This window comes from Drosophila pseudoobscura, chromosome 3, assembly GCF_009870125.1.
Source record: "Drosophila pseudoobscura strain MV-25-SWS-2005 chromosome 3, UCI_Dpse_MV25, whole genome shotgun sequence".
Taxonomy (NCBI): Eukaryota; Metazoa; Arthropoda; class Insecta; order Diptera; family Drosophilidae; genus Drosophila; species Drosophila pseudoobscura.
The window spans coordinates 13041066-13062681 of NC_046680.1; the positions used below are offsets into that span (position 1 = coordinate 13041066).

Below are 21616 nucleotides of genomic sequence, written 5' to 3' on the forward strand. Positions count from 1 at the left end.
CCATCTCCATCTTTCCCTACCTGCCACCCCCACCCCCAACCCCCAGGCTGTAGCTCTCTTATGCTACGACTGATAGCGATAGCAAAGTTTTTCGGTTATTCTCGGAGGTGCATTCACACATGGCTGCCTCGCAGTTGCAAAAGAACAGGGGAAGAGAGAGAGAGAGAGAGAGAGGGTGCAGCTTAGAGGGGGCATTGGGCGGAGAGGGGAGTGGGCGGGGGGTTATCTCGCATAATGCAATTATGCAATGCCTGCAGGCGGAACTTCTTTGGTAATAAGCACTTGCCGTTCTCAGAACGAAGTACCCAAGTCGCTGAAGAAGTCTCTGCCACCCCCTTTAACACGCTGAGGCCGCCAAATCATTCCCTCCCCTCCGACCTCTTTTGTTGGACATGTTTTGTATTATACGAGTCTGATGCTCACAATTATGCACTTTATTAATAAAGTTTTCGACCCAGACAGAGCGGAAACACAAAACCTTTTTGAGAACAAAAAAAACAGAAAAATCAAAAAATAAATCCAAAACTTTGAAAAGTTTTGTGTTTTAGGCTTCCATTTATGTTTTCAAATAATTTAGATACACAGGGAAACGTAGTTTTGGTTTTGATATAGTGAAAAACCGAAACCTTTCCTATGGGTGGTGCTATTTCCCTCAGTTGAGTAAAATTATTAATAAATTTAATGGTTTGAATCGAATTGAATGAAAATGTTTGTGGCATGGAAGTAAATGGTGCACGATATACCTAAAGACATATGAAGGATCTCTGTTGAATGAAAACTGAACTGCTACTTGGGACAGGTAATACCTTGGAGCCCATACAATATTTTTCGAGTATATTCGAAAACCATTGGCAAGCTGTATTTTTGCAGGTGAAAATATTTATTAAATCGAACAATTGCAATGCATTACAGTAGATTGATATCCTTTCAAACTACAGCATTCACAGTCTACTTATTGTTTTGACCACCTTGCCCGTTTTGACCGTTTTGACCGTTTTGGCCTTGTCCACTTTGCTGATTGCCGCTTCCACCACTCGGAGGGGCTTTCGGGCCCTTCTGGGGCTGGGCCAGGGCCACGGCAGACACCTGCTGGGGCCACTCAGACTGCAAGGGAAAGGAAATGCGGGGAAAGGACATTTGCGGCGTGAGCCCTCTGGCCTCTCAAAATTCAACTCTTACCAGTCCCAGGGCCAGGATGAGCAAAAGTATGCCAAACAATGCGAACTGCTTCATTTTCGGATTTGAATTTGAAACTGAAGCGAGACACACACTGGCGGGCACACTTTATACTCGCACATGACTGGCAGGCCCCCAGCTATAGATTCTTATCGTCTCTGGGACTATGGGTTCACATACGAGGGTACGCGATTGACGATCAAACAAAACGAATATATAATTCGACAATTAAATGCTGTGCAATTTGTCAACCAGCTCTCGCATCTGATGTACATTTCTGGGTGGCGTGTGTGTCGTGTCATTAAACAGGTATTAAATAAATTATAAACAGAGAGTGAAGCGAAATTAAATTGCATTTCCAAGTGCATTTGTTTCGCCTTGGAGATTAAATATCAGCTCCGATGGCTATTCGAATTTTTGAATATTGCATTTAAGGTTCAGAGCAATTATTTCAGCAATTCAGCAAACACTTGGGCAAAGCAGACTTATAATATAATCTGATTCAAAGGTCGTAAGAAGTTAAACCCTGAATACGTTATTACTCTTTTATTAAGTTTGTCTTTGGGAGAGCAAACTATTTATTATTAAGGCTCGATTCTGTGGGTTTTATGCGGTCTTTTAATTTGAGTGTGTGCCACCAGCAGTCGCGCATGCCCCTGCCCCTGCCCCTGCCCAGCCCTCTCCACGGACTGACAGTTGCCGGCTCGATCCCCGGAGCCGGTAAAATGGGAACCGCACCCATCGCGCACCCCCCACCCGTGTGGGCTATGCAAATCACCTTGGGGCCAGGGGCATGGGGACGGGCATGGGCAGGCGAAGCAATTTCGCTTAGCATTTTCCAGCGTTGACTGGCAAAATGTCTTCAGTTTCAGTTTGAGATTAAATTCTGCCAACGGTTAGCCAAACAGAAACAAGCACAAGGGCCACAAGGAATTTCTAGTTCGAGGAAGGCGGCAACAAAGGGCATGCCCTTCCCTCCGCACAGGGGAAAAGACTCGTACAAGTACATACATAGGTACATGTCATGTGAAAAGTTCGTGCCACACGTGGGTGAGTGTGTGAGTGAGTGAGTCTGTTGAGGTAATAAATATTCCCGTTTGGGCGAAATATGAATATTGAATATGGCTATGGCCCGGTCGGAGTCTGGGAGCCTGGGAGCCTCATGTCGAGCCACAGAATAAACCGCAAGCGAATGGCAAAACGCTCAAAAACCGTCGAGCGTGAAGCTATAAAAAGTCCATTGTGAGCGGCGGGAAGGAAGAATGAAAGGATGTGTGTGTGTGTGTGTTGTGCGCGCCAGGGGCAAGAGCAAGTGTAAGACCAGAAAGAAAGCCAGGACCAAAACCGAGAGCCACTGGTAGTGGTAGTCCTTGCCCAACGCCACCAGCATACATTGTGGATGAGCACTAATGAAGTTTCGGCTCGTCCTTTCACAGCTGGCTGCCTCATTGTTTGACTTTGACTTTGCCACTACTCGTACCATCCACTTGCCACTAGCGCCAGATCTTCCTGCCATGCCCCACCGTCTGCGTCCCATCATAGCCCTGGCAACGGCAACGGCAACGGCAACGGCAATGGCAACGCTCTCGTTTCAAGTTTGGTTACTCATGAATGTTTGTTCAGTCAACGTTGGGTCCCGCTTGGTCTTTTATGATCTCCCCTGTGTTTTGCTGCCTCACCAACACCGCCCCCACCCGTGCCTCGCCAGCCTATTTTATTTATGTTCATAATAGGATTTTTATCAAAACTTTTTCCCGAATTCATTCTGTAATGAGTATTTAAAAGACCCTCGTATTCGGACAAGACAAGGACGGGAGGAGCCCGCAGAGCACTTTTCGCGTTTGTCTTTTGACACGCCCAATGCCCACTCAACTTTCTATGACAACCGCCTACACCTCCATCTCCACCTCTAGCCCCCATCCATGGGTCGCACCCACAACAGAGCCTGCGTGGATGTGCTACATGGGGTTTGGAGATACCCTACACGGAGGATAGCAACAGCCTGGCAATACTTGGATTGTGAACGAGACTCTAATCCTTAGAAAGGGAAAGATCCTTAGCCTTGTTGGGCATAAAGTTGGAAGCAGAAAGAGATTTAGACATCGTTGAAATATCATAGAAATTCCTTGGACATTTCAATGGGAATTCCCATGTTCTTTTCGTCTCCATCATAGTTTGGGTGTCCTCTCTGATGATTTTCCCAGCACTGTCAACTCGCACCAGCAACTTTTTGTTTTTGTTTTTGACTAATTTGCTGCAATGTTCATTCATTATAATAATGCCGGTGTGGAGTCCTCGGAACGTGGTTCTGGTCTGCTCTGAATTCAGAGTGGAGCTCCTCCCGAAACCGAAACTGAATAATTGCCAAATATTTGCGCAAGTTCTTCCGTGCCGCATTCATCTCATTATGGTTTCACACCGATGGACATGGTCGGGCTTGGGTCAGATTGCTGGGCAGGGTGTTGCCTAGAGTACCTTTCCGTAGATGCTCCTCCAATGGCCTTTGTTTGCTGGAGAGCAAAGCCCTTAAGTGATTATAAAAGCCTGTCTATATCTGGCCAAATTTGCTGCTTAAACATGGCCAATTTAATTTCGGCCATGCCCAGTCAGGCACTTTGCCAAAATCAGCCTGGTGTTGCCCTTTTCCCATTGGCTTCTCCACTGGGCTCTCTCTGCAATTAAGTCAAGTTTGCCGCGGCTCTGAAAGCCGAAACGAAAGTCAAGTACCAGCAGGCAGTAGGCGGCATGCGGCAAAAGTTGGAGGCAGAGGCAGAGGCAGGGGCAGGGGCAGGGGCAGAGGTGACTATTTAAAAGTGCATTGCTCTAAATGCTCGCTGAATGCCCCTGAGTGCAGCTCGAGTTTGATTAAATCAACTATTCAGGAGCCAGAACGCGACCCATTCGAGGCAATCACTCGAGGATTACAGGCACACTATGGAAATCGCTTTGGAATGATGTGATGATTGCCGACCACCGACATCCGACAGCCGACAGTTGACTAATGCAAATACACACATTTTTCCACAGCAGAGTCCGCACTCCACCGTCCAGAGTTCGGTGATAAAAGCACAGGAGGGAAAGGGGCAGGGAAGAACTTTTCAAAGCATCATTAATCATGGAAAGTTCAGAGGGACTTAATCCTTGGGCAGGGCATAAGCCTTTGTAGAGCTGTCGATATTTGTTTTTGGTTGCTGCGCAAATTGAGAAGGAAAATGAGGATGACAAAGTTCTTGTTTCGTATGCCATGGATGATGTCCTGCCACCCCTCTTCCTTATCCCATCCCAATACTCTTCCATCTGTCTATCTCTGGCTCTGGCTCTGGCTCTGACTCTCACTCTGGTGCTGGGCTATGGCTCTGTCTCTGGCTGCGTGCAAATATGTTTTATCATATTTGTTTGGAATGCTTTGCATTTTTTCAACTTGTGGTTAACAACACACGCACACACAGAGACGCTACACACACACACACACACACACGCGCATAGAAAGAGGACATTTCCTTTGTCTCTTGGCTCGTCCAAGTTTTCCTTTCCTTTCCTGCCCTTTTCTTTTCAGCTGAACCGTGTGGCTCACTTGGAAAATACTGTAAATATTTTTAATTCTTTGCCAGCGCCAGAGGGCCAGCGGCATTTTCAGCTTTTAAGCTAAAGCTATGATAATAATTTGGTCCCTGAAATACTTGCGGCTCAGCAATGGAGATGAGCTGGAGGATGAGAAGGGTCTGGCCATGGGCATGGGGCATGGGCAATTGGAATGCCTTTTGTGGTCCGCAGTAACATCGTTGACGACGGCGTGTTGATTAAGCACGGTCAAAAATAGGGTAGCGGAATGGAGGGGAAGTCTGTACTTGCTGGCTCTGAGGAATACGGGGGGCACATTGTTCCTCTTCGGGATGGTATTCCCTCCGCCTGATGACAGCAGGAGCAGCGAGGCAGCCTCAAAGTGTAGCTGCAAGTGGATAATAACTGACGGCAACTATGCGCATTTGTTTTGTGCGGCAAAGTAATGAAACAACAGCCCAGCCACACAGGCGAACCCAAAAAATGACAACGCTACAGAGCGCGAGTGCCGCGGGCACGGGCACGGGCACGGGCACGGCAGCAGGACTCTACTGCAACAACATCAACATCTGCCACAGAGCAACAGCAACAAACTAAGGAAATTGCGTGCATAGTGGAAAAAGTTTTCTGAGCGGCCCGTCGACGTCATCAGAACCTCCGCCCCACCGGGCGGGGAAGTAACTCGGAGCTGCTTTGTCATTGCCGCAGATTTAGCTCAAGAAATTCATAGCTGCATTTCACATTTTCCATGTTGCGCACACCATGAATGTACTCGCCTAAGAACGGGGTACCAGCAGGAGCAGAAGAAGTACAGCAGGAACAGGAACCGGAAACCTCGCCTGGCCGCCATTTTTCGAAGAATGCGAGCGCGCTCGTGCATTCATTGTTGCAGGGGGCGGGACGCCAACTCAAAAACAACTATGGGTGGGAAGTGTTGAAACTCGAATCTTCACGGAATTGGAATTCCAGGAAGAGAAATCTTCATTGAACATCGGACGGACATGTTCAATCAATCCGCTTTGCAGTGCTTCAAGACCATAGCAAGCGAAGGTAATTATCTTAACAGACAGTACCAGGAAATAGTCGGCTTATATTTGTTAACTAAAATTAAAATTCTGGCTAAAAACAATATGGCAGAGGTTTCTGTGGGGCAAGGTCTTCCTTTCTTAAGTTCCGTTTCCGCCCTGCTTCGTCCCTCTTGCGTGATCTCAAGGTCACGTTTCCATCAGAGTCGTTCAGCAGCTGTATATCTTGGGTTTCCCTACCATTTTGCTGGTATTTTCGCGCTTTTGGGCCCACAGTGCGGCATGCGGCGCGCGGCCTGCCAGAGCCAACACGCAAATTAGTTTTAACCAGCCATTGTCACGCTGTGGCGGTGAACGTGGACCCCATTGTGCTGCAGCCAGAGTGCGGCTGCCGATTAAGTGCGTCGCCTTGGAAAAGGGAGCACTCTCTGGCATCCATCTGGCAGCGGCAGCACCTGGTCTTGGGAGCAGTCGCAGCTGCTGCGTGTTGACGTTTAACTACACCTTTCCGACAAAAGTTTCCCTCTGCTAGCAGCTAGCTGACGTGGACCTGAATCAGTGGGCGCCCAGTCTCATGTGGGTGTGTTCTCAGCTAAGGGTTAGAGAACGGGGGGCGGTTGCGGCTACCAGCTCTAATCAACGTCTAATTAATTTTCACGCCAGCTCTTAATGAAGGTACAGAGAGTTGTGGGGAAATGCATGATTGATGGTTGATAATTGGGGAGGGGCGTTTAAATCCACTCGCCACGCAACCAAAATTATCGAGCAAACACATCGAATGGGCTTGCCACCTTAAGCTGCCACAGAAAATAGTAGTAGTCTCTGTGTTTGTACCGTATCGGTGTTGGTGTGGCTGTTGGTATTGGTTTTTGTGTGAGATGCAACATGTGATACATGTGTCCTAGTTCCGCATCCGTTACTGTGTTGTTATGCAACACAATGGCACACATAAATGCAGGCAATGGTTCGCAGAGGTGGAGGGCAGGAGGCCTGATTGCGTTTGAGTGAAAGCTGCCCTCAAAAGCCCAGTAAGCTGAAAAGCTCAGGGCCAGTGTGCTTAATATAACAGTATAACAAAAGCTTACAAAAATAAATCAGCTTTTTGCAGAGAGCTTTCCTTAACATTCGAAAGCTTTTACATAGAAGTCCCTATAGGAGGGGACCATTACGAACCCTTCCGAATCGAAACATTCTGCAGATTTTGTCGCAGGATTTCAGGATTACATCTAGAAAACTACGTTGTTTTTTGTAAAATACTTTTTGTTGTGGTTTTTGGTAGATTTGTTGTTTGTGCTTGTACTTACATTTCGTTTTGTATTCTATATTTGAAATATAACGAAACAAAATACAATACACACGGCATTAGATATGTGATCGTATCGCATGGAAGGAATATCGAATATTGGATATATCTATGTATGTGTATGTCTGTGTTTTTGTATGCATGTACGAATACGAATACCAGTACGATTATATAGTTTAGCAGTAAAGTAGGTATGTATATTTACAATGCCGTGTTCTGCGTCGAGTTTCAAGGATAATAACGATGCGCGCTTCAAAAGAAGGTATCTATATATTGTATTGTACTGTAACTTGTTCCATTAGAATCGCATTTACTTAGTTTCTACTTAGAAATGGGGATTGATTGCGGCAAGCAGGGATATATGTATAAATATAATATAAAGTCTTCAAGGGGGATTCACATGGCAGTATTAAGCATTTTGGTTGGCAACACTTTACGGGTTGGGTTCGTCATCTAGTTCTTCCACTTACCCATATCATCGATGATCGGTGCCATGCGCAGCGTGACCCCAATCAGTATGAGGCACATGAGCAAAAGCAAACAGGCGGTGGCAATGATTGTCCATCGTGCGCGCTTCGACAAATCGTGTGGATCAATCACCTGAACCAAGTAAACCATTTTTAGCATCTGTTTTAATTAAGATCAGATTAAGATTTACCTTAATAACCTCCGTGTCCAAGTCCTGTACAAGTATTTTGGGTTTTTTGTGCCGATGACGCTTTTTGTGGCGATGCCTGTGATTGAAAGTACAGTAGATAATGGTTAATCATTCGTTTACTAACACTGGTAGCTTTAAAAAGCTTTCTCAGAAATAGATATCACTTAATGGTTATTTCGGGTAGAATTTTCAAATTAATCAGTTCACGTTAACATCCTCCTCCTGCTACCCTCAACCATCCCTCCTGCGGCTTATCCACACACACACACACACGCATACACATGCGAGTATGTGCAACAGAAGCTTAAACATATTTGCTCTATTTCCGTTTGGGTTTTGCAAAACTTCCGCATTACAAAGCTGCCGCAATTTCCCCTCTACCTGCCCCAACCCAAGCCAGCCCCCATCCCTCCTCCTCCCCCCTTCAGCACCTTCCCATAACGACGAACAACATGCCGACAACCATTGCTGGATTTTTGCAACGGAAGTTGCCTCCTGGCAATGGAGCAACAGAAAAAGAGAACAAGCGAAGCAGCAGCAGCAGCAGAAATAACATCTGGCGGCAGGCGGTGGCAGGCTGAAAGTTGGGTTGGCAGTCAATGCCATTGTCCCACCCACTTGCCCATTCCCATGCCCATGCATGGCATGGCTGTCCTTTAACTGTTCGCACAAAAGCTTGTCAATCAATTTTTGCCTGCTCAGTGTCACGCGGACGGGGGCGAAGCTACCTCCCGCCCTTTCTCCCAAGGGAAGCTGCCACATTACGGGGCATATTTGGCCAATGGCCAATCGGCAGGACATTTATTAGTGCAGCTCAAGGACATCGGCATCGGCCATTTGTTGTTGTTGCACCTGTCCCCCAAAAAGGGGACAATTATTTATATGCTCTCAGATCATTTCTCAAATCAAGCTGATTGGCAATGCGAAGGGGCAGCAGGTGGTACGAGTGTGGGACAGCTTGGGCTGTCAAGGACGCCAGCTCTTTGTCCTGGGTCTTGAAAGGATTTAAAGACTAACCAGAGCGACGGAGGGGGTGGCAAAGAGGGAGAGTAATCAAAGAGATTTTCGAGCTGGACTGGCAAGTGGTACGGCCGGACGGACAAACAGGACCCCATGGACTCACCGATGCTTGCGTCGATGCCGCTGATGACCGCCGGGGACCATCTGTTCAAGGTCGTCGATTTTATCAGCATCTGTGTCCAGATCCAACTCCATGTCCAGCTGCAGGTCGCACGGCGAGTCCTCACCGTACGGGCATTGTCTGCGGAGGATAATAAATGACATTAGCAGGCGGAACGGAACAGAGACTCGATTCCCTTTAGTGCGCGTCATGGACTTACATGGCCTGTGAGCCTGGGGTGAGGCCGAGGACGTGCACATATTGCTGGAGACCACTGGGCGTGGGGTACACCAGTGCAGGATCCGAGCAGCGATGATGGCGCTCTAAGAGGGGCAAAGGAGCAGAGAGGAATGGTGAATGATTGAAGAACCTTTTCGGGAGTGAAGTGCTCTTTGCCACTTACTGTACTTCCGCTTCCGTCGTCGGTATTCGTCGTCGCTGCCAGTGCTCTGAGCCGCCATCGCAGTCGCGGTCGCAGCGGAGGATGGCAGCGTGGGTTTGAATCCCTGCCTCTGTCCCTGTCCTTGACCATAGCCGTGGCTCTGACTCTGGCCTTCTCTGGGCTTCTCTTTTGCCCGCGATGCCGCCGTCTTGGCCGCACTGCAGCATCCCGTGGGTGCCACACTGGAGCCCGTGGAGGTGGAGGTCATCCGGTTCAGCCTCTCCTGGGCCAGTGTCGGTGCAGGCCCTGCCTTGGCCCCTCTGTTCTCCCCCTCGTTCTCAATGGGAATGATCACTGCGTCTGTGTCGAGCCCCATGGCTGGTGGGCGAACGGCCAGCAGTCCGGTGCTGCGCGACTTGAGGCGCTCCTGTTCCCTTCCGGCCGTAGACGTGGGCGTGTTCGCGTAGCTGGGCGTGGCGTGCAGGGACTGCGAATCGCTCTGGGCCAGCACCGTGCTCACGGTCACGTTGGCGCTGTCCTCCGAGGTGTTTTGGCGGGAAAAGTAGCGCGAGTAGGCCGCCCCCTCGAATTCGCTGGCCCCACCGCCCATGCCGGCGCTATCCGTGCAGGAGATTTGCTTGCGCAGCAGTCGCTTGCGTTGTGGCAGCAAAACAGGAGTCGGAGCGGCAGCAGCTGCGGAAGGCGTCTCAATCTCCACGGCCACATGCGGCGGTGGAGGTGGCGGCGAAGGCTGCTTGGCCAGACTGGAGGGAACATTGATGTGCAGGCGCTGTGAATTCAGAACGGATACCAGAGATGGGAGAGGAGAAGCAGCAACATGTGGACCATTACTCACCGCTTGCTGGGGTGCTTGTAGCGGAAACGAGCGCACCACGTGCCTCGGAAAGATGGGACTACACTGGGCACTGATCGACTTGGCCTCCAGGATGCGCAGTCGCTTGGCCAGTCGCACACGCTCTCGTGTGTCCGCATCGAGGCCGGCAACGGCGATGATCTCCGCGCCCCCAAAGCTGACGGTGCAGCGGGAGCTGGAGTAGGAGAGGCTCTCGATGCTGCCGCGCAACGAGGCGGTCAGACTGTCGTCCGCCAGTGTTGAGCTGTGCAGAACGCCACCGCGCTCCGCAGTTATCACCGTGGCAGTTGCTGTGGCAGTCGTCGAGGTATTATCGTAGCCGGAGCCAACCGGAGGCAGTAGTTCAGACTCACCGTTGGTCGTCGTTGTGGAATGTTTGGACAGGGGGGCCGGGCGTACCCTATCCTCCTCGTCGTTTTCCTCCTCTGAACTGCCGGATCGCCGTGGCAGGTCCGTCTTGGCCGGGGTATGGGTCTGGGCGTGGACCAGGAGGCTGTGGCTGTGTATGGCTTGGCGGCCCGGCCCCGGGCCCGACGAGTTGCTCAGCGAGTTGCTGGCCAGGCTATCCTCCAGCGGTTCCGCGCTCTTCCCGTGAAAGCGCAGCGAGGCGTCCACCGAACCCGAAGCCACTTCGATGTCATCCTGAGCCTTGCCGCTGCCCTTGGGTTTTGTTTTTGCCTTGGCTATGGTTTTTGCAGATGGCGTTTGTGGCTCCTCCGCGGGCGCTGCGGCTGAGTCCTCTTCCCGGCTGCCACGGCGACCGCCACCGAAGAGCTTGCGGGGCAGAAAGATGCGGCCAATGGACTTCCGTTTCTTAGCCCGCTTGGCCCTCTTGTGCTCCTCGTAGTCGCGCTTCAGGGCCTGCATCTTGTGCTCCACCAAAGTGCTGAACACCGCCTCATAGGTGAGGGCGCGCTGCAGGTCCAGCAGGATGTCGTTGGTGGAGACGGCCTTGTCTATTTTTGTCAGGAGACGCATCGACTCCTGTCCCCCCTTCCCACTCGCCCCACTGTTGCTATCCTCCGCGTCCGCCATGTTGCGGGTGGGGGTGGGCGCCCCTGCGTTGGGTCTCCGTCTCCTCAATGGGTTGGCGCTCTCTCTGGCTGCTGCTGCTGGTGTCGTCGCTGTAGCTGTGGCACTTGATTGCGACAATTTGCATCCTCCTCGACGCGTTGACGTTGACGTTCTCGTTGACACGTTGATCGGTTTGTCCTCGAGCCGTGCCTTTGACTGCTCCTGCTGCTGCCCGTCATCTAGCTGAGGAATGGTGTCTAGATGATGTCCAGGTGGGGCGCCACTGTCACCGTCGGCAGCGTCGCATCTCCTCCTCGTGTTGCAGTGTTTCCCTTCTATCTATGGCAGTTTACCTCTTGCTTTTTTCGTATTTTTTTTCGTCAATTGCCTTTTCAATGGAGCAGTCCTTTTGTGTGTCACGATGGCTTCACAAGTGGCGCTTACCGGCAGCGGCTGCAACACGGCACCTGGAACCTGCAACAACGGCAACATGATATTAGATTCACCAATTCAACGACTCAATAGACAATCATCCCATCCAATACCCATCCCATACCATCCCATGCCACTCTTCCACAGCCACCTTCCATCCCATCAATAGTCAAGGCCGCACAACTGGCGCAACCGACGAGGCGAGGGGCGTGGGGCGAGGAAAGTTTGCCAATAGTTTATGCTCACTTCTCTGTCTCTGGTTCTGTCTCTGGCTCCTGGTTCGGGCTCGCGCCTGCCTCCATTATTCATGAGTGTAACAGATTTCTACTTGTTGCACGCACACCCCTCGCCCACGCACACACATAGAGGGAGGCAGAAGCACTCCCCCGCACACACAGTCATACAATATGTACGCATAAAAGCCATTCTCCGTTGAGTGCCGTGCCTCAGTGCTGTCCGACTTTTCTTGGCATTTTTCCAGCAGATTTTTGCTGGAAAATTCATATTTAAGGCATTGAAATTCTTCCCCATGAGATCTAAACGTGTTTTAAATTACTTTTTATCTGATTCTTAACATAAGATTTTTTTTTTTTTTTTTACATATCATGTAATCATGTCTGAAACTACTTCGAATTCCACTATCCTTCAAACTTGAATCAAATGGCTATCGAGCAGACACTAAATATTCACCAAACACAAATCAAAGCGATGTAAAATGATGAATTTAAGTAAATTTAAATATTTTCTGAGCGAAAAAGGGGTCGGACTGCCAGCGGGGGGCAGTGGTAGTATCAATAACGAAGCCGAAGCTGAAACTGGGCTTACTACCACCACTCTCCCAGTGTGTGTGTGTCTGTCTGTGTCTGTGTATTCTGGTGCTGAGGGCCTAGGGAGAACGTGTGCCGGCGACAGGTCGCGGTCTCCCTTATGGCCTCCATTGCGCTTTCTACAGCTCTTCATACGCGATATGTAGTACCTCCATACATACATATATCTACGTAGATTCCGAATAAAAACCTACAATGGAAATGGATATTGTTTTCATTTCCGCAGTTCATAGTCACAGCCAGAGCCCGTAACCGTTGTCGTCGCCATTGGATGGTGTGCCGTAAACGTTGTCGTTGTCGTGCCCGATGTTGCAGGCGCAGTCATGTTCATGAATTTCATGCAAATGACACACAAAAGGGTCGTGACAATGGGTGCCGGTGCTGCCATCAACAGTAGCAAAGGAGAGAGATGATTAAATGGAAAATATGAACAAATAAAAATAGCAAAGAATATGTCCAAGGCGGGGCCTCGTGGCGTGTCGCCCCTCTAAATACCATGTGGCACGGGCTAATTAAATGATATGGCTGAATAATGTAAAAACTTTTGAAGTCGCCAGTTTTGCATAAATTTCAGTTAACAGTATTAACGGCCCAAGTTCCAGCCGCAGGCCCATCCTCCGAAGGACTCCTCCATTCCGACCCTCCTCACACGCACATCTGCACACAGAACGAACACAGAGAGAAATACACGAGCGGAAATCTAATATTCATAGTTGATCCCATTTGGGGGGATGGGTGGGTTGAGGTTTAGCCAATTTACAGCTTTAAGCTGTAAGCAATTTTCTAGCCAGAGAGCAATCTGGGCCGATTGAAACTGAAGACAAGAGTGGTGTGTGTTTGTTGACAGAGCAAATTCTTGTAATAATAATAATTTTTGAAAAGCGGATGCCATAAGCGTCTTATCTCTACTCCGAACAGAGCATCAGGCGCCCCAGCAATCTCTAGACAAGCGAAAGAGCGGAGAAAGGCAGAAGGAGAAAGGTCATACACGCATAAATTCACACAAACATTAGTCCAAGGGGTATTGTAAATGTATTTAAGGTCAGGCATTCCCAGAATATGATATTCCCGATGATATTTGTACATTTTTAATCAAAGTTACCGAAACAGAGACTGAGGTGCGCTCACCTTGATTAAATACACCTTGCCGGCAGCCAGGGCCGTGCTACTCTCTCAGCCAATCCCAAAATAAATCATTCGAGGACATAAAGAGAAGCCAGGCAAAAATTATAACTGTTGCTGCTGCTGCTGCTGCCGCCGCCGCAGCCGCAAATGTAAATAATAGTTAACAGCGGCAACAGCTGTCGTTTCTCTGCTGCCGTCAACTGAGGCGGCAGCGACAGAGAACCAATGCTCAACAGTTGTGCAGAAGCAGAGGCAGAGAGCGCAACAGAGAGACTGAGAGAGAGAGCTGCGCATATTCTGTTAACATAGGCCTATCTACCCCGTTAAGCTGCATGTTAATGTTACTGCTGCTGCTTGTTGCTTACTGTAAACATGTTATCTCGTGTCTGTGTGCCTTTTTCTCATTCTGTGTGTTTGTGTGTGTGCGTGGTTCGGGGGAACTTTTCAGCCAAGTAGTTGACAGTTTTTTCTCCATTAAACTTATGCGATTGTATTTTGTAGTTTTTGCGAGTCCTCGTAGTTTTCCCTCTAAACTTATAGTGGTGTTTCTCCTGGTGTCAATGACAGGCAGAACAGATGTCTCGTAATTGGGGGGATGCTATTTGGCTAATGGCTTTAAAACTTTATCAGGCACATCCTTTTGTTTAATTTATACCATGAAAATATGTAATGTATGTATGGTATGCAGAAATATATCCTTTAGATAAGATTTCAAGGTTGAACTTCATTTAGAACTATGTCATTTAACATTCCGGACATGCAATAACAGCTACAAAGTTATCGCTATATCCCGGACACCCATGTCGTAGACGTGATAATAAAGCACAAAATTCCGCATCCGCCGCGCTGGCCAGGCCGCGTTTTCATGCCACATTCAGAACGGTGCCACAGTCCACACAGTATTCCCCCCATAAATATGTACATACATATATAATTGTTAATAATTTCGCAGTACAATTACCCGCGCTCAAATCAAGAATGGAATCGTAAATGCAAATGCCCCGGGCTGCAGTCAGAGACGGAGCTGGAGAGGGGGAAAGGCGGAGAGGCGGCGAGGAGAACTGGATTCGGCGGCACATTCGGGGCGGCGAGTGCTTGAATTTAATCAACTTTCCGTTGGTCGACACCAGCTTCCACACCGACACCGACACCGACACAGATGCCCAATGCTTTCGGCCTGGGAGGGGGGAAAGGGGGCTGTTCAATTATTGACGCCCCCACTCGCTGTTGCCGCTGTCCTTCGCAGATGCTCGTATGTATGTTTGTATGCTGGCCCACAAAATAAAAGGCAGAGCAACATAACAACAGACCAAACCCGAACACACACACAAAAGCCGGAGTGGCAAATAAAACATGCACATGGCTTAAAGCACATGACACCGAAACGAGAGCTGGTCCGAAAGCTGAAAACCGAGAAGTGTTCCTTTTTTTGCTCCGCTCCACAGTTCCGTGTCTCATTTGGCAGTGGCACGACCTTTGAAATTAGAGTTCTGAAATGTTGTTTTTTTCCTTGTAGAGTTTGTCCATCGGTGTGTATAAGAACGACACACATTCAAATGAGTCCTTGGCCGCAACGAGCTCTGCTGTGGGCCTGCTCCTGCTCCCTGCCTCTCGGCTGTACGCGACCTCAGAAAAGTGCAGCAAAGACAGCAACAGAAGGAGCACCGTGGCATCCGAACAGCCCAGCAGTCCAGCAGCCCAGCAGCCATCAACGTGTCAGATAATTAGTGAAAACTGTCTGTGAAGAAATGTCTGTCTGTCGCCAGGTCCAAGGGTCGGCACCAACATCTGCATTCACAGCCACATACCACATCCCACGTCCCACGTCCAGTGGCACTGCCACGCTGTGTAAACCGAAGCCATGCACAATGGGTGGCAGTAGCAAACGAATCTGGTCATCTCTTCATATCGATAATTCATCAATAACTATATTTTTGCAGGCCTAGACTATCTTTTGAAAGAACGATTTTCCTTGCCGTTCTTTCTTTTCTAACAGAACAAATTTTAAGCACTCATTGTATGCTGCGATCCCATGGTGCGACATACTGTGCCTTTGGCCCAGATGAGACGCCGTCTGAAATGCAGGATGACAGTTTGACGACACACACATACCATACCCGTACCATACCCATACGCATGCATATTCAGGACCCTGCCTGCGCATCGGTGTTTTTCTGGCGTGTGTGTGAGTGTGCTGTGGCATGCAGTTGTTACTACTGGTACAACCGTGCTACAACTGTGCTGCCGTTGTCGCTGTCGCTGTCGCTGTCGTTGCTGCTGCCTCGTGTGCATGCTGTGGCTCAAGTTCAAATATGAGCTGTCTGCTGGCTGGCGAGGGATCTCCTCGGGCGTCTGCCCATCGTACTCGTACTCGCACCACGCCACAACAGCCATCGGTTGGCCTTGAACTTTGACCCAACACGAATTGGATCAATTTCGGATCATTGGCGGAGTGAGTTATGCGAATGGCCCCCATGGGGGACCGAGTCGCACGCGGTTTTGTTTATTTATCAAAGTCGCCAGCTCGTATTTATGGACTTTTCACAATCGGATCAGCAGGCACATCAATCAGTCTGTTCTGTGATTCCCCTCCATGCACCACATCCCTTCCCTGGCCTCATCAATAGCTGCCTATTCTAGCCTGGTTCTGCGGCACAAATCAAACTATCAAATGGTTCGGGTGTTGTTTTTTCTTTTTGGTTTCGAAGGTTCGATATAAACATGGTGTCTGGGACTAAATATTTACACGTCGCTTGGTATTTGTTTGCCGCTTCGCCTTGTGGCTAGCTGGCCTCTACTGCCGTTCCCTGCCGCCGGTTTTCTTCTTCTTTTGTTCTGACCCATTCAATACCAATTCCAATTCCAGTTCGAACCGCATGGATTCGATTCGATTCGACTGTGTTCATGCGTTTGGCATTTTTATGAATGGCCGTCGGGTGTGCCATTGTCTAGGCAGCCTCAAAACAACAACAATCAAAAGCAATTAAATACCTTTAACTTTTCCGGTTAATTTTGTTGTTTAATTTACTCGCTGTCGTACTCGCACCAGATACGTGCACATAGCAAATACTTCTGTATACAAACAACAGGCGAACAGGATAGGGTGACGGGAGAAGGTGACGGGAGAGGGTGAGCAGGAAGCAGTGGAGTGGGTGAAATCAGGCGGGGAAATATTGCGTATACGCATGGAGGCACACATAATTGGGATCCCAGTGGCAGTAACAGAATCGGAGGCATGTCCTTGCCCAGTGAAAGGGAAAGGTCAGCAGAGAGAGCTACACAGAGAGAGAGAGAGGCAAGAAATGAGAATCGTTTCCATTAATTTCCAATGAAAGTCATGAGTGCCTTCGATTTCCGATACTCTTCAAAACTTTTCGGGCATCACGATGATTCAATATTGGCCATTGTTGGGAAGTTGGAAGACACAGATACATTTCATTAGCATACCATAGACGGACTTTTGAATGCTCCTCAGATATTCATAGAACATTCATTAGGTGCCTGTTAAAGTGTCTGAAAATTCTCCAAATAGTGGGAAATACGGCTTAAATATTCCTGTGCCACAAAAAACAACACTACGCAAAACAAACCTCAACAAATGGTGCACCTCAAATCCTATGCCACTTCATAGCAACAACATGCCCATCGTGCCCCAGGCCGTCCCACTTCTCCGACTAAACAATTCTGGGTAAATAAATTACACAATAATTTTTATTGCATCTACAAGAGCAACACACTTTCGCTACGTAGCGGGGAAAATGCCTGACTGTGCAATATTTACTATATATTGTTGTTTTTGTTGCTTTAAAGTGTTTCTGTTGGCGCTGCTCGGACGTTGGGTACAGTCATGGTGTTGGTGTTGGTGTTGGTAATGGCGCCGCATTTGTTCACGCAGGAGTACAGTCAGAGAAGGGCCTGGGGGGCCTGGGGGGCCAGGGATGCAGGCCGGTAGGGCGGCCGGTAGCGTGTGGCAGGGTGGCAGCACTCAAATGACAATCGATTTGCGAACGCAAAGAGCGTAAATACAAATCAAATATGCATTACACAATTGGCCTCCTGGTCGGCTACGCTCCAGCTCCTGCTCCTGCTCCTGACCGGGCACTGGTCTCCTTTCGGTCTACTGGAGTGCACAGGCCTTGGCCCCTCAGTGGAAAACAGCTGAACTTTTCCTTCAGTTCGCTTAGCCCAGAGAAAGTTACTCCCTTGTGTTTCTGCTTGGTTCTCTTACTTATTAGCCCCAAAAAATTGTGTTGTAATGGCTAACATCGTTTTTGACTTGGCTAAAAACACGAGGAACAAGGGCAACACGAGGAGGAAGAACATCTAGGAGCGGAAAGACGCCAACATCTGGTGTGGAAAGTTTCTCACGCATTTTTAGTAGAATTTAATTGCTGGCGTTTAGCGGCGGACACGGCCAGAGGCAGTGCCATGTGGCAGATGGTGGCAGGAGGGAAGCTTATGTATGTGTGTGTGTGGCTTCCCATCCGTTATGCTATTAATTAGAGCGCTCGCACACGCTCTCACCGATACAGATACTGAGACAGAGATACAGGGGCACAGACACACTCACACCACACACCCACATACCCACGCGAGACTCGCAAATTTATGGCTTTTTATCGCTGCAACAAGTTTATCTCGTCTTCCTGCTAACGGACGCTCATTACGACCCCAAAATGAATCCATGGAGGAGACGATGACGCCCCCCACTTTGTTGTCGGCTGCTGACTGCGCACAAAATATTCACTCAGCCGAGAGTAAACAACATTCTTCTTCATCTTCTTCTTCGTTTTTTTTTTGGCCAGATTGTGGGGTGGAGACATGTAGGTTTTGGCCAGGTTTTGGGGACGAGCTACCAGTTAACATTCGAGGGATAAAATACCAGCCACTAATTGAGAGCACAATGAAGGACACTGACTCTCAGGGGGTGCATTTTCCAAGGAATATGCATTATTCAATTTAAATTCATTTCTGGACTGCAATTTTATCGCATTTGCTGTTTGGCATTTTATTGTTCATTGGAATTTACATTAAAATTCAAGGGAAAATATTTGTTCTTGGCTTGATGGAACAGGATATTGCGCTCTAATAAATTGTATATATAATCTTTAACACTCAAAAAGAGTATAGAGATTTGTGGGGAAAGTGGATGAGTGTATCGGCCAGAAGGAAGCCTTTCTGACCCGAGCCACGTCTGTCTGTCGGACTGACCATCCGACCGACTTGTGGCCTGGTTTTCAGAGACTATAGGATCTAGAGCAACGAAATTTCGCATCCACACTCCTTTGATAATCCATCCACAATTCTGAAGATACGAATAAACCAAAAACGCAGCCAGCTGCGACTCCCAACGTTCGCCCTCTTTTTTAGTAATTTCATAATTCCTTTCGCAATTCCATTTGCGGGAATTACAATTCTAATCGATTCTTTGTTCATCCAACAATTTGTATACCTTCGGCATGGGTATTATGATTTTGAACAGATGTTTGCCTCATTTCTAGATGTTTCTTGTTCAAAGAAAAGTGTCGGTAAAATGGAGAAAGAGAGAGAGAGGGAGTGACACTGTTGCTACCGTGTGGTTTTTGATATTTCCTTGAGAATGAGAGACACAGGGAAAGAGGGACATCCCTTCTGCAATGGAAATTATTACCTAATTCAGTTTTCCAATTGATTGAATTCATGTTGGCCTCCGCTCTAATTTACGACATGTTGACATGTGAAAAAAGACAAATGGGAATTCGCATTTCAGGTGAGAGCGAATCTGACACTTTTTCAGTGGAAATTAATGATGTTGTGGCCAACTCTGCTCGAAGGCAATCACAAATGCGTATCGAAGGGAAAGGAAAGGGAAATATCGATTAGGGTTTCGTGCAGAGGCTGGTAGCCCCAATTGCTGGCCAATGCAGAAGTGAACCCAATGAAAATCCAATTTCTGTGTTTCACATTCGCGCTTTCACTTTCCACCGCTCCTTGCCCTTGCCTGCCTCTGTTTAAACTTTAAAGTGGCCATTTATTAGGGAGAGCCACATGCCAAGGGCCACAAATCTCACGCGAGAATCGCATGAACATTTACATCTGTATATGCATGTGTACATATGGTGTACGTAATGTGTGAAAGCGACACAAGTAATCTACATGTGTGTGTGGCCAAAATGAGGAAAAGTCAGAGCATTGGTTACCCCTTGGCTAACCCCAAGCCAGGGGAGGGTGCCGCTTATCCTTGAGATATAAACTGACATTCAAGCAACAACTCGGGCGTATGCATAGCACTCACACTCACATACACACTACACACTGGCACAAAGGGGAAACACAAACACAAACACAAACACAAACACAAACATGGTGCAACCTTGCAGCATGCGTTTCCCATCAGAGACATTTCACTACACACCTCTTTGCCCAGTTTTGCACGCTGCCATGTATATTTTTCAGTCAATTGCATTGACTAGAGATGGCTTAAACGACTATTGAGGGAATAGGGAAGAGAGCTGTCGATGAAGGAAGACCACTAATAATAGAGCAGGGACAGCAGATGCCAAAGATAGTCTCTACTAAGGCCACAGACATTAACATTCGCGGTAACGAAGGTGTCCTTTCGCTTATGGGACATTTTTCGACTATTAAGAGATAGAAATGGAAATGAAAGTTGGCCAATGGTAAACCCGTGTGAGAGTCAAAAACAATGGGCAAATCCCTTTAAATATTATTTTAATCCTGAATTACGCGCCGCAGATTAGCGTGTGGCGCGTGTGGCAAGGCAAATCAACAGCTAAATCAACACGGCAATCCCCAACTAAACTGTCCGCATTCAAAATGTTGAGCAATTAAATTAAATTGCATTTATGCATGTAATACACGCACACAGTCAGAGAGAGAGAGGGAGGGAGAGAGGGCGAGTGAGGGAGAGTAAAAGGGAGGCAAAGGCAAACATGTGTGTTTTACGAGCACTTGTTTTATCTTGCGTCGTGTGAATGTTATCGCTGCTGGTTGCTGGTTGCTGGTTGCTGCTGCTGCTGCTGCGTTTTTATTGAAATTAAATTGTTCGTGCTAAATTTCACTGCCACAAATTGTTGGCCAGCATGCGTCTCCTTCTTCCCCTCTGTGCTGCATGTGTGCATGTAGTCCCCCATGTTGCATGTTAGTCAATGTCACCTGCCGTCACGTACCCATCCGCTCCCGCTCCCCACACTCGGACACCATTTTGTGGCCTGTTGTGTCTCCGCATATGTGCCACACGCCACACGGCGGCAGGTTGGCAGGTAAATATGTGTGAGGAATTCTGTTGGCCACTCTGTCGCTCTGTCTGGCTGTGTATTTGGCCTTTAGAATGCCGAGAATGAGCAGCAGCATCCACTTTTAAAGAGGCAACTACTTTATGCATATTCATAGCAGGAGGGGAGGCCATTTCAGAGCACCTGAACATGTGCTTGGTGCAATTACCTAAACAGCGAATGCTGTCCGGCACTCGAACGGAGCACTTGGAGCGCACTCTTTAAGCCGCAAACACGCAAAGAATACGAGGGACCGCCTTTATGAATGCCTAATGACATGGAATCCTGACGGGAAGGACAGCCTGGTCGGACACCTATTTCCACTATCGCTCCTGCGGTTGGTTCTGGTTCCTCTTCGCACTTTGGCGGTCGCGTCAGAGAATTCTTGAGTGCTCTTCCCAGATGAAAGCGTCAAACTGCCTGGATGGCAATGTCCTGCAACTGGGTCATACCTTAAATTGTGTGTTGCGTTGCGGTAACTTCCGCTGGAGGCCAAAAAACTTCAGAACAAGGCCAGCCCCCCTCGAAGACCAAAGTTTATGAAAAGCGCATTCCTTGCATGCCTACGGAATTTTATGCTAAGGTATTCTACACTCATTGAAATTTTGCTAAATTTAATAAAATAAAAACTAAGAACATCCCTTTTTCCATTGCCACAAAATTGTACAAGTTTCCATAAATTCCATAAAGGTCCTACGACCACGATAAAGGCCCCAAAGAAGTGTCGAAGCTCCCATGTTTTCTTTTTCCTTGTTCATTCTTCATTTTTGGTATTCATCCAAATACTCTTCCTCTCTCTACCTGTTCGAAATAGCCTTTCTCGATGGCCGGAAATGTTACTCCAT

The 21616-nt window shown here is 48.2% G+C and overlaps 2 protein-coding genes across 2 annotated transcripts in view; both read right to left on the bottom strand.

Moving 5' to 3' along the window:
- The window catches only part of LOC4804516 (uncharacterized), a 68702-nt gene that overhangs the window by 42655 nt on the left and 4431 nt on the right, over positions 1-21616 (bottom strand). Inside the window, exons 2-7 of the mRNA XM_001361030.5 lie at positions 10082-11587; positions 9247-10015; positions 9064-9166; positions 8847-8984; positions 7724-7799; positions 7536-7665 (exon numbers count right to left, since the gene is read on the bottom strand). Of these exons, the coding sequence (XP_001361067.4) occupies positions 7536-7665; positions 7724-7799; positions 8847-8984; positions 9064-9166; positions 9247-10015; positions 10082-11134 (2269 nt within the window). The 5' untranslated portion in view covers positions 11135-11587. The remainder of the gene's footprint in view (positions 1-7535; positions 7666-7723; positions 7800-8846; positions 8985-9063; positions 9167-9246; positions 10016-10081; positions 11588-21616) is intronic.
- LOC6898509 (uncharacterized) lies at positions 858-1257 on the bottom strand. The gene is made up of 2 exons (XM_002138514.3): positions 1180-1257; positions 858-1104 (listed from the first exon to the last, which is right to left on the bottom strand). The coding sequence occupies exons 1-2, from the start codon at positions 1231-1233 to the stop codon at positions 949-951; spliced, it is 210 nt and encodes a 69-aa protein (XP_002138550.1). The 5' UTR covers positions 1234-1257; the 3' UTR covers positions 858-948.